Source organism: Myxine glutinosa, chromosome 11, assembly GCF_964187855.1.
Source record: "Myxine glutinosa chromosome 11, kmMyxGlut1.1, whole genome shotgun sequence".
NCBI classification, from domain to species: Eukaryota; Metazoa; Chordata; class Myxini; order Myxiniformes; family Myxinidae; genus Myxine; species Myxine glutinosa.
In genome coordinates, this window is record NC_136271.1 from 19,679,487 (window position 1) to 19,693,407 (window position 13,921).

Genomic DNA, 13,921 nt, shown 5'->3' on the forward strand with positions numbered 1-13,921 from the left:
ATTTGCTCCTTCACATTTCGACCCAATTTTTTTTTTCTTATCTCCACATTCTCATAATAAAGGTTTTTTGAAAATTTTATGACAAAAGCTCAAATGGTAAAAACGTTATGGACTGGAAAGATGGACAGATGGGCGCATGTGCGCACACACACACACACACACACACACACACACACACACACACACACACACACACACACACACACACACACAAACACACATGCACACATGCAAACCCCTGTCTTCCGCTGCATGGGCGTGGGGAAGGGAGCAAATAAATGGCAAAATAAAATGCTGTGCTTTTGTCACAAATTATTTACGATTTTATTATTTACAGTATATGATGCTGCAATGTGTGTCCATGTAATACCCCGTTCTCACTTGAACGATTTTCTACGCGAATGCCGTGCGACTACCAAATCGCACAGGGCGTACGGGAGTCGCACGGCAGTCTGTTGATTATTCGCACAGCTTGTAGGGGTGTCGTGTGTAATCACTGGTAATTCGGACGGGTCGCATGCCCGTGCGAGTTTTTTCAACTGTTGAAAATTTCCATACGGCTGTCGCACGTTTCGCATAGTTCACATTGGTCGCATCGATTTTATGCGATTTTCGCGGATCGAACAGCGCTTGTACGGCGGACGCACGGCGCTCTGATTGCTTGTATGGCGGTTGTACCGCATGCGCGCGGGTCGCACGTGAGTTGAACAAAAATCGCACGGCGCTTGCACGGGACTCGTTGAGGTTTTAAGGCAGTCGCACGGCAGTCGCACGCAACTTGAACCGGAAAAGTCGCACGAGAGTTTAACGGCAGTCGCACGCAACTTGAACCAGAAAAGTCGCACGAAAGTTTAACGGCAGTCGCACGGCAGTCGCACACAACTTGAACCGGAAAAGTCGCACGAGAGTTTAACGGCAGTCGTACGGCAGTTGTACAAGTGAGACTGCGCGGAAAAAAAACAGGGAAATTCGTACGGAAATCGCATGGCTGTACGATTTTTTAGTCGCACCGCAGTTGTACAAAAAATCGTTCAAGTGAGAACGGGTCTTTAGATGTTGATTGTAAAAGATAAGTTGGAATAAAAATGTGTTACGGATTCGGCACTTATTATTATTACTGCTGTTATGATTATTATTATTGTGGGTTCTAAGTATTATGGGTATTGTTGTTTAAGGGAAATGGTTATTGTGGTTAAAAGGTTAAAAGCACTCATGGTAAAAATGAGACAGGAAATCGGATCGTGACCCGGAAGAAAAAAGGGCGAAGAAGAAGAAGACATCAGGACAAGAAAGACATGCCTTGAAGCTCTGTACGGAGCGTGGTTGAGCGAACGTCACGAGTGGACTTTGAGTCCTTGAAAGGAAGTTCGAGTGATAGGTGATATCGCCGGAGTATTGTGGAGCCTGCGTCGACGGGTATCGGCATTGAGATTCCGGAGAATCCTTGCCTATAAGCTCTGGCTCAAGTGAGGGCCGTCCGCCATTTTGCCCCGCGCGCTGCCTTCATCAAAAAGGGTTTTTGTCGCGTTGGTTGGGCTTATCCTCCGGTGGTTTGCCGGGGACAGCTGTGCAATAAAGCGGCGTCTGAAGATTGCACTGCAGTTCGCTGATTGAACGGTGCAGGTGCACGTCTGGATCGCGTCTTTGGGAGTTCCCTTTCTACCGCAACTTTGCTGGGTGTTGGACCACGTGACTTCTGTGTCGCTTCGACCGTCTACGCCTCGGTTGCTCTTGATCGGACATTGGTTCAACGATCGCCGGAGCGCATCAACTTTGCCTTGGAGGGTTATAGAGACATTGCGGAGGGCTCGGTTCCATTTCCTGGGAGTGCCGTGAGTTTGGGGTTACGTTACTAGATAAGGTGGTACCATCTCAAGATATTTACTGTATTGTATTGTATTGCATTATTCCTGTGTGATTTTTAATATATTCTTTTTGTTGATAACCATTGGTGTGGTTTCCTTATTGATTTGGATTGTTTCCTTTGAGGGTTTCATGGATGGTTTCAGTCGTGATTGATTTCGACACGGAATAACATCTATATCTTTCTGCCAGGGTTCCTCTCAGGGTTCGGAGGTTACCGAGACCAGGAGATTGCAGAGGACCCCGTAACAAATGTGACAAGTGTTCATGTTGGAGTGAGATTTTACAGCCTGTGGGAAGATACTAAGTGTTCAGGGAAGTTCCAGCTGCTATGGAACAGTTTCTGGTTGCATCTTGTATTTCCGAATAGTTATAGAAGGAAAGAGGAAAGGAGTTTTGGGAATGTTCGTGATCTGGATATATAAATGGCAAAGCAGAGCCAGGAGAGCGAGCCGAGACAAAAGCCAGTCACCAATTTGTTTTCTGTGTGCAGTCCCATGTCAGCGTGTTCATATATCACTCATGTTCTACCTTTTAAACTAGTAGTAAAAATGTTTTTTCAATGCAAAAGGGAGTCACTCCAAAAATTGGGATGTCACTCCAAAAAGTATGTAAAAATGTAGGGATGATCACAAGAAATGATCATGACAAAGCATCTGTACATCTTTCTTTGAATAATGGTGGTCCCTAGAAAAGGCACTAACTGTGCGTGCAGGGCCGGCAGAATATATTGGAACATCAATCAAAACAATGGATAAACTCAAGTTTGGAGCTGATCAAAGAACCTTGGGTTTTGTAAGACTTTCCCACGGTAATAAAGGTTTTCTTGATCATCCTAATCGACATTTATTTTTAAGTGATTACCTGTATATAAAGTTCATACTTCGAGCTAACACTGTGAAATGGGCTGAATTATGCTTATTAAAGACATGCCAATTGTGTCATTTGGCAAAGTTAAGCAATTTTGAATTTACAGTGTCATTGATTTATTTGAAACACAAGTAATTTCTGCCCATGAATGGGAGCCGTTGGCAGCGCTTGCATGCCCTTTAGCTCTGTTAACATGCAAATACTTGACATGCCCCCCTTACCCCCAACCCCTTTACAAGATAGAGGCTCGTGGAAGGGTGAAGTGACAGAGGATATGGCCTGAGAGTGGGGAAACACTTGGATACAACAAGCAAGGGAATGAAAAGGAAAAGAGGGGAGGAAACACAGTAACCTGCATGTAGGAACATTGCCTCAGCAGGATCAATGGGGGAAGAGGGGTGAAAAGATAGTGGGGATGACAAGGATTGTGTAGGAATGGGGGTCATCAAAGGCCACAGCAATTTCATCGTTACCAATGTATAATTGCTCCTAGATCATAACCTCTATCTTGGTACTCCATTAAATTATTTGCACAAATCAAACTCCACATCTCACCAAATAGGTATCATGTGTATGCATCACATGACTGTGGGTTGTATCATTGGCTATGGGTGGGGAGGGATTGCATCTGTGTCACTGATGCATTGTCTCCTGCAGGTTAGGCAAGGAATTTATCATTTGTTCATGGTGCAGGCTTCTTCATGAAGGACATCGTGGGATCTTCAACAACCAACAACTAATGCCAGGATCCAGGACGTCTAGTTCCAACTGAGGGACGGCGCAAAAAATGGATGCCTCGCCCAGCATGTGAAACATCAGAATGACAGTATACTGGGTCAGTATATATAGAGCTAGGTCGTACCGAGTCTATATAATCAACTCAAAGGTGAGTGTGCACACTTCTAGGTTATCCTGCTAGTCTGGAGCATCAAATAAACAGTCATATACAATATATTTCAGAATATATTGGAACATAGGATTTCACCAGTCATCCCAGGCAAACATGTACAATCCAGGACACAGAATTGTGAGGAACAGAAATGAAAAAACGAGATGTGTGTGTGTGTGTGTGTGTGTGTGTGTGTGTGTGTGTGTGTGTGTGTATGTGTGTGACCCACTCTCCCATGTGTGTGTGTGATCCACTCCCTCGTGTGTGTGTGTGACCCACTCCCCTGTGGATGATCCACTCCCTGGTGCAGTGTACGTGATGTGGGGGCGGGGGGGGGGGGGGGGGATAGGGGGGGATGTAGGCGGGGAGAGGATTTGAGCTCTTTCAGTCACATGTTACATGAGATGTAATTACATATTTCAAACTGTATTTCCCATGTGCACGCACATCATTCACATGTTATCAGAAGTAAATATATTGTGTAGATTACATCATTTGTGGATCTGATAAATTGCCAGTAACCAGTTTGTAAAACTGAATGTGCAGCATCAAACTCAAGATGTCCAAATGTCACACACGTCCATGCCCGTGGGATTCCCACGGGTGACCCCACGAGTATACAGTATATTTCAGAATATATTGGAACATAGGATTTCACCAGTCATCCCAGGCAAACAGCCAATGAGATTTTGCCTTGATGGGATATATTTGACGAAACCCTGCTACGAAAGTTTGAGTTATTGAGCGCAATTATCCCAACAGAAAAACCACCCCAGCCATAAAATTAAGCTGAAAATAACCACAAAGCAAACACACCCACAGACATGATCCTCGCAGGCCCGCCGCACACAGCTGTTCGTCATCAAGTAGAATGATGAAGCATTTGCATTGAAATCCCAACCGACAAAATTCCAGGCAAACAGCTGTCCAGAAAGTAAAGTAATAACATGGGATGTCCAGGCAGACAATTCTAGCTCCCCACAGATGTAAAGTTATTTAATCGATTTACAAGGGGGCAGCCGAGTGAGTCTACAGAGAAAACGCGGCAGGTGGTTGACAGCGTGTGTGGAAAATTTCTCAAGTTAATTTATGTCACATTGTGGAAAATTCGCGCAATGGCTGCAAATCGGGTTAACATGGCTGCCACTTTGGTCGCACTCCGTATAAGTAATGACGGTGCTGTTAAGTCAAATGTGGTGGCTCGATACGTTGTTGTATAGCCCCGTACAGTTCTCTCAAACAAGCCGTGGCATGGAGACAGCCGATCGATCTCGCAGGAGCAACCCAGAGATCCCCCATATCCAGGATCGTGCACCTAAGCCTTCACACAGTCAGGGCCTTGGCAGAGTCAGAGAGAGAAAGAGAGAAAGAGAGAGAGAAAGGGCCAGGGCCGGTCCATGGGGACCGATCGGCATTCTGACCATGACTGCGCCGCCCTGAAAAATCTGGGAAGCAGGGAAGAATGGGGTACAACCACCACAGAGGCGTCCCCGATAAGGTGGGTCGATGTTGTCCCCTTGGATGGATGAACCACCTTTCGAGGCCATTTTCCCCCGCAGAGCAGGGGTTGGCCTTTTTTGGGAAACGTGGTCCCCTTTTTGAAGTGATGTTTTATGGCCGGATGCCCTTCCTGCCACCAACCCTGTTAGTCGCCTCTTGTGACACACCGGGAATTACCAGTGAACTGGTACTCAGTTTGCCGACCTCAGAAGGATGACGGGCTGAGTACACGCCCCTGGTGTTAATTCAGCAATCGACCGGATTCGAACTCAGGTTCCGAGGATCCCAAGCCGGCACCCTAACCGCTAAGCCAACACCAGGCTCATTTAAATGTCATTGGTCATTGATGGAGGGTCATTGAAATAATAACAAAAATGTTAAATGCGTTTTTATTTTTTCCCCTTTAGCGTGCTTTCATTCAATATGGTGGTCATTTGAAAGAACAGAAACTAAATTTACTTTGATAAATATTTTTCCCCAAAGAAAATGGGATTAATAGGAAAATAAAGTGAATATGGATCAGTCATTGGTTATATAATGAGCAAACAGATTTAACAGGTGGCAGGCCTACACAAAAACGCACACCTATTTTACTCCGCGTTCTGTAATCTGTACTACGAATCTAGCCCAAGCAATGTGCACAATTCATTGACACAATACGCACTGCAATTTCGTCTACATGTCACTCAAACTCTGAGACATCCCAAGGGACGGATTTCGACACAACTGGGAATCACTGACACAGTATATGGCCAAGTGAGAAAATGGAGGTGGTGCGTTATTTACACAAGATCTCAGCTCATGGAAGAATAAAGTGACACAGGGTAAAGCGACAATGAACCAAAGTGAGGAAGTGCGGGAACAGGTGGAAAATCCAATCAAACAAGTGAACAACAGGAAAAGAGGAGAGAGGGGAGGAGAGGCGAACACAGCATAACCTGCAAGAGGAGGGGTAGGGTTAGGTAGGGTTAATGAGGGTATAATATATTACAGGTATGGATGGGGGATTAATTGATAAAGGGGGGAAATAAAAAGTTGAGACAGTAAGGAGAATTAAAAGCCAGAAGGAAAAAATGGAAAGTATTATAAGAGGAAGTAGATATGCAGAGGAAATAGGAGGAAGGCATGGGGAAGAAATGGGAAGATTTGGGGCATATAGAGAGAAAGGAGGTTTGAGCATCAACATCATTTCATACGTAAAGGTCCCCAAATAAATCATTCCATCATGACTGCAAACAGTTAATATGAGGTTGGAAGTTGGGGCTTGTTCGATGTCTACAGTCTATACTTGTGTTTCCTAACTTTTTTCGCTATGTGGCCCAACTGGCTTTTGACCTGACATGTCATGGCCCAGTGGGGATCAAAGCAATTTTTTGAAACCAAAGAAATGTCAATAAGAACCACAACTTAATTCAATTTAGACTTTTAGTGTATTTAATGGAACAGTATTTCTCATTTGAACAATTTCTTTGTGAAATGAATTAATGGGAGTGAAGTAAAGCAAATTTATTTGTGACAAAGGGTCTTGTGAGAAATTTTTAGAACAGAACATCAAGAAAATCAATTGAAAAGGCAAATGAACAATTCAGACTTCAAGGCTTTTCCATAAAAAAACAAATATTTATTTTAAATTAAGAAATTAAACTCTATTAACACATTGCAATAATAACCAGGAAAATAAAAAAACAAGTCAGGAGACGACGATGGTTCACGAGCGAGCGGTATTCAATGACAAAGGTCAACACCGACATTGAAAATATATAAATAAGAATGTATTATCTGTTATGAGACTAGTTAGCTACACAATACCGAAAATTCGGTTCGATTCCGACAACTTTGAAAATTTGACCTTTGTGACCTTCAAAGGTCAAAGGTCGAAGATTCTGAAATTTGTTGGAAAACTTGTATTTCATGATGTATGTGATAATAAAAACATGTACGACATTTCACCCTATCAGGAAGCGAACAATGTAATAAAACCATAAAAAATCGACTTTTCTAAATTTCGTGACCTTGTGACCTTGACCTTGGGGCGAAAATGAAAAATCGAGCTCCGTGGGGCTAGACACATGACATTGGCCTAACCAAATACCGAAACCCCTGTCAGATTACACCAAACTCCTCGGAGAAGATGTAGCTTGAACTCGATTACCCCCTAAAAAGACATCTTTTTCGGGCGTGGCTCCGCCCACAATGGGCGCAATACGCCCACTCTAGGCAGGACACAACTATATCATGATATCAACCTCCCACCCAAGTTTCATCAAGATCGGATGATATCATCGGGTAGTTATGCTGCGGACAGACAGACACACAGACAGACACACACCCATGACGAATATAGTGGTCACTCTGTTTGATAACTCGTGAACCAATATTTGAAAACTCATCTCCAGGGTGCTTTGCTTGTGGGCTGTGACACAAAACATTGCAGTATCTGCCAATTGAACAAAAACCTCAAACCAGTTTAACCTAAAGCTACTTTAATGAGAGATGTTCTCCTGAATTTTCTGCACCAGTTTCCAAATCCTTGCCGATGAATCAGACAATGAACAGAAATGATGCCTGGAGATAGATTTCGAACAAGCGCTTGGAAGCCACATTTTGCTCCTAGCATAGCTGGGGCGCAATCGGTGCACACTCCACAGAGATTGTGCCAGTTCAGTTCCTCATGGTCAAAGAACTCTGTTACTTTTTCCATCACATCCACAGCTCTGGTATTTCTTTCGAGAGAACGGAAGAATAAGAATTCTTCCTTGATGGAATCACACTTCACATACGGAACGAAGGCAAGAAGCTGGGAACAGGATGAAACATCTGTGGATTCATCCAACTGAATTGAGAACAGTCCAAATGCAGCGTCTTTGATTTCAGCAATCACCTGTTCTTTTATGTCGCCAGACAAGTCAGCAATCTTCTTTGAACCGTATTATTTGACAGGGACATTTTGTTGAACTTTTTTTCAGCTTCTTCTCCAAGCAGAATGCTAGCCATCTTCAGAGCACATGGCTTGATCAGAGTCTCTCCGACTGTGTGAGGTTTCTTCTGTTGCGCAATGAGGAGGCTGACGGCATAAGAAGCCTCCGTAAGACGCTTGTTTTGCTGAAATAATGTTCCACTTTGATCCAAGCGCTGACGCTTCACGTTCTCCTCCATTCGCTTGAAGAAGTCCACGTCCTTATGTTGATGATGTGGACGAATCTTCTCCAAATGGAGCTTCAACTTCGATGGCCGCAAAGATTGATTTCCGAGAACTTTCTGGCACAGGACGCATTGTCCCTTTAATTCTCCACGATCATGTGAGGATGTGAATCCAAACTTTATGTATTGCTCATCATATCCTCGTTTTGTCATTTTAGAAGGGTTTCTGGAAAAAAAAGAAAAAAGGAACAATATAAAAAAAACAAGACTAAAAAAATATGCAGGGAATAGTGGGTGGCTACCACTGGCCACCACCAACACACACAGAATTGAACTCTTGTTTTAGGCCTTGTGCGTGAAAAGATGATATTATTTGGGCAAATATGGAGCAGTCTCTGTGGCCCACCTGGAAAACGTGCTGTGGCCCACTGATTGGGAGCCCATGGTCGGTACTATTAAAGGTGCCGAGTGTGCATCAATGAGTCCATCCACCCATTGGTTAGACAGTTCACCTGACTCCACCTGCATTTTCAACCTGAAGAATAATACAGCCGCCATGTTGGTGCTCACTGCTATGCGAAGCCACATAATCTTCAGAGCTGTCATATTCACACTAGCCATGCACTCCCTATAAGTTTTCCCTTCAGCGTAAAATGACCAAAGTGACAGGAAGAAGGATTTTGAGCTGATAGGCATATGGACCTTGGGAAGATAGGCCTCAGCGATCGAGACAGCAGTCTGTTGCTCATACACCACCCAAATAACTATGTGCAATTCTCTCAAGCAGGGCTTGTATCGCAGAGGTTACATAGGCCCTTGCTATTATTTACGACTATTTTCTCTAATATAACTCGGCCAGGGATGATAAAACTCATGTCACGATAAAGGTCTTTGTTCGAGGTATTGTGGGAATCTCGCTACATTGTGAAAGAAAACATCGGTCATCATTTACTTTTAACAATGTGTATATAACACATCGGGAAGGAGATAATTGATTTGAGGTCTCACGGTCGCTTGACAGGTGGGGGGAGGGGTAGGGGGGGGGAGGGAGGGGGGGTAGTTGAGGACTTGAAGTCACATTTTGTATTGCACGGATGTTCCGCAGGTCCCTTCTGGTGTCACTAAATCATCTTCATTACAAACAGTGCAATTATCACATCCTGCGTAGCATTCCTTAAGTGTGTATTTTTCAGGGATCAGGACAATGTTTATCCTCATCAAGCATGTGCCTGATTGCTTTCAAAAACAAATCCTCCAAAGCACCCACATACCTCGGCACAGTGGCACCGGAAAGTCCCAGGTTACATCTGTGGCGGAGAACGCCATGCATGATAGAATCGGCTGTCCCTCCAGAACGTAGCCCTTTTCACAGCTGAAACGGATTTTGTCCCCGAGGTGAAAACGTGAGCCGTGTAGAAGTCCATGTGCTGGTACATCCGGGCTTCCGCAGGAGTACACCTGCAGGACTGAAACACACAAGTGAACGCCATTAGAATTCCACCATAAAATTTGGTACATTACTTCAGAGAAGGTAGTAATTGCAATGGTACCAAATATGACCATTGACCCAAATGTGCCTTCATTGTGACAACACAATATTTTTTTAAACAGAAAAATTTCATTAACTTTCAGCTTCACCCATTCAATCTCTCAGTGACTGGCCTCACGAGGCTCTTTAAAACTTGTAAACAACTGTGTTGGTGACAGATTACTGCTCAAGTATATCTGCAGCTTCGGATACTGCTGATGTCATTACTCTCAAACAAATGACAAAAAGGATTTCTCAAGAAACAATATTTAACATCACTGTGATTAATCTCAGCTACATCAAAAACAATTTCAGCTCTGTATAAAGAATTGACAAAATTATTGAAAAATTAAGCAGCCATATCCCTTTAATCAACCGTTGTGCCGTCACCACAGGCCTCTCGTGATGGACATTGAATTCAATACACCAGAAATAGAGGCTCCCAAACGGACTGGCAAGGGGATGGAACGTTAAGTTGAATGGGGGCATCTCAACTTAGTTTAACGTTCCCACGCACATTCAGAGTACAACCACCCACGACTCAACTTATTCAGTCTCCAGGAGTTTCGGAGTAAATAAATACAGAACACGCATGGAAGTCGGCCACGTAGTTTTCAATACTATAAGGTTTTCATACAGAGATGGCCATTTCCTGCTTGTGCCATCCCTACATATCACTACCACCCTCAATGATACTGTAAACCGCTCGGACTAGTAACGGTTAATGTCCTGCAGGGTATGACCAGTTCACTCTATCTGCTCCACGTATCTCTCTCTGTGTGTATATATATCTATATATATATATCTGTGCAGCGTCTGTCCTGTCCTGTGTTGTGTTGTGTTGTCATGTGTTGTCCTGTGTTGTCACTGAACTACTTTCTCAAACTTTTGTGAAATCGTACCAAACTTATGGTATGCACATATCTCGCCCGTCGGTATGTCCTAAGGGTATTTGTTTTGAAAAAATTTCCAATATATATATATTTTTTTAGGAATTTTTTTGGGAATTTTTTTTTTTCAACTTCAATTGTTTATAAAATGTGATATCACGTATATTACAAATACATTTGTGCAAAATAATTGTTTGAATTATGATTGGTTTAAACCATGACAAAACGGCAACTCGGGTACAGTCATTTATCTATATATCGACACATCTGGGCAGTGTCTGTGTTCTCACTCAACGACTCCCTCAAACTTTTGTTTCCATGGTTGTGAAGTGTTTTTAATAACGTGGTGGTGGTTTTGAATCACGTGGTGGTGAGGTATTTTGAATTACGTGGTGGTGAGGTGTTTTGAATTACTTGGTGGCGAGGTGTTTTGAATCACGTGGTGGTGAGGTGTTTTGAATTACATGGTGGTGAGGTGTTTTGAATTACGTGGTGGTGAGGTGTTTTGAATTACTTGGTGGCGAGGTGTTTTGAATTACTTGGTGGTGAGGTGTTTTGAATTACGTGGTGGTGAGGTGTTTTGAATTACTTGGTGGCGAGGTGTTTTGAATTATGTGGTGGTGAGGTGTTTTGAATTACGTGGTGGCGAGGTGTTTTGAATTACTTGGTGGCGAGGTGTTTTGAATTACGTGGTGGTGAGGTGTTTTGAATTACGTGGTGGTGAGGTGTTTTGAATTATGTGGTGGTGAGGTGTAATTGTCCCAAACTTCCAGTCTGCACGTACCCCTCCCTTGTGTATGTGCTAAGGGGTTCTTTTTTGAATTATATATTTTTTTTCAACCTAAATTGCCTATAAAAATGTAATATCACAAACACAACATATACATTTGTGCAAAATAATTGTTTGTATTATGATTGGTGTAAATAATAACAACACAGCAACTCAGGTACAGTCATTACCCTCAGCTAAAATAAGCCCGTTCCTCAGTAACGACGCTTGGTGAGGTGAGCGCAGCGAGCCGAGCCAAGCTAGTATATATATATATATATATATATATATATATATATATATATATATATATATATATATATATGTGCAGTGTCTGTCTTGTCCTGTGTTGTGTTGTCACTGAACTACTTTCTCAAACTTTTGTGAAATCGTACCAAACTTCTGGTATGCACATATCTCTCCCGTCGGTATGTCCTAAGGGTATTTTTGTTGAAAAAATTTCCAATTTGTTTTTTTTTCTTTTTTTTGGAATTTTTTCGGGAAATTTTTTTTTTCAACTTCAATTGTTTATAAAATGTGATATCACGTATATTACAAATACATTTGTGCAAAATAATTGTTTGAATTATGATTGGTTTAAACTATGACAAAACGGCAACTCGGGTACAGTCATTATCCTCAGCTAAAATAAGCCCATTCCTCAGTAACGACACATGGTGAGGCGAGCGCAGCGAGCCGAGCCAAGCTAGTATATATATATATATATATATATATATATATATATATATATATATATATATATATATATATATATATATACGTATATATATATATATATATATATATACATATATATATATATATATACATATATATATATACATATATATATATATATACATATATATATATATACATATATATATATATATATATATATACATATATATATATATATACATATATATATATACATATATATATATATATACATATATATATATATACATATATATATATATATATACATATATATATATATATATACATATATATATATATATATACATATATATATATATATATATATATATATATATATATATATATATATATATATATATATATATATTACTCGTGGTGCATATCTGCACAAAGTAAGCAACTACTCGGGTGTTATGTGCAGAAAAAATAAATACAAGCTTTATATATTTAAAGAAGTGCATTGTGAGTGAGCTTTTTATATTCGATGAAGTGGAATATGTTTGCAGCTAAATAACTCAAGTAAATCAAGAATTAGTGATTACAATGAGCTCAGACAGACAGACCCTGTTCAAGACGGCTTTGCCCCATGGGCTACGCCGTAAAAATGATTCATTTTGCATGGTTTGTGTTAATGGTGATTGACTAACAACGCCCATGTTTACTAAATAATTACTTCATTACGGTAAATAATCACTTTATTGCAAATCATGTAAAAAACAATCCCAATATTTTCGACATTTCTCACATTTTGTACATGGCTGGTAGACAGCCAGGGAATATGACCAAAACAAGTATTTAAGGAATTTTACAAGCATTTGTGACGCATAGTTGGATAACATTAGATTGAAAAATCAAACAAATTACACAAATAACAGTATTTTTCAAAATACTGTTGTGAAAGGAATCTTGTCACATATGCTTTGTTGTCAAGGTTTGCTCTGAAGTTCTCCCAATTTGAAGGCAGAGGGACATCTCTACTTTCAATCAGTGTTCTTATTGCTCCTGAACCTTGACCCCATCTTCCCCTCATAGAAGCCTCATAGTATCTGTCCAATACTATATTCACTCTGCTATATGGTGCTTTACTTTATGAATAATAAAGTAAATAATATTTACTTTACTTTACTTTATGGAAATAATATTATATTTACAGCTTCAACAAACACATCTAGTCCAGTCAATATACTGGTCAACCACAAAGAAATTGCAACATAATTAATTTTTTTCTGTGTCAAATACAGAAATACTAGTAAATGCCTGGGAAAGAAACATTTAAAAAATGTAGAAAAATCGACAAGTTGGAACATGATTTATTTCGATGTAAACATATATTGAGTGAAACGCAAGATATATTGCGTCACATACAGTCTGTCGTACAAACCAAAGGAGATAACTCTTCAGACTGACATTTTTATGCCGCCAATTGCCCGCTGAGGAAAATGATAATAACAATGTACCCAAAAAAAACTTTCCGTCTGTTACTTTTTTTTTCTTTTGAATTTTTTTTCTTTACTGAGGTAAATGTCGGTATGCTTTATTAATTCGTGCATTGTGATTCGAAGTCTGAAGTCAGAATTGATTCAGCACATCAAGATTTTTAGTTACAGAAAAATGAGGATTTTTAGTTACAGAAAAATGACATTTTTCTGGCAGTTTATTTAAAAATATCAAGCACCTTGCATAATATAAACACATTGCATCAACTATAAAGTATACTTTAACTGTTTAGAAATGCTTTAAGCACT

At 40.8% G+C, this 13,921-nt stretch overlaps 1 protein-coding gene across 1 annotated transcript in view; it reads right to left on the minus strand.

Moving 5' to 3' along the window:
• LOC137436088 (CUB and sushi domain-containing protein 3-like) overlaps positions 1 to 13,921 on the minus strand; it is a 1,358,203-nt gene that overhangs the window by 914,541 nt on the left and 429,741 nt on the right. The window contains exon 4 of the mRNA XM_078786463.1: positions 9,535 to 9,729. Coding sequence (XP_078642589.1) covers positions 9,535 to 9,729 — 195 coding nt within the window. The remainder of the gene's footprint in view (positions 1 to 9,534; positions 9,730 to 13,921) is intronic.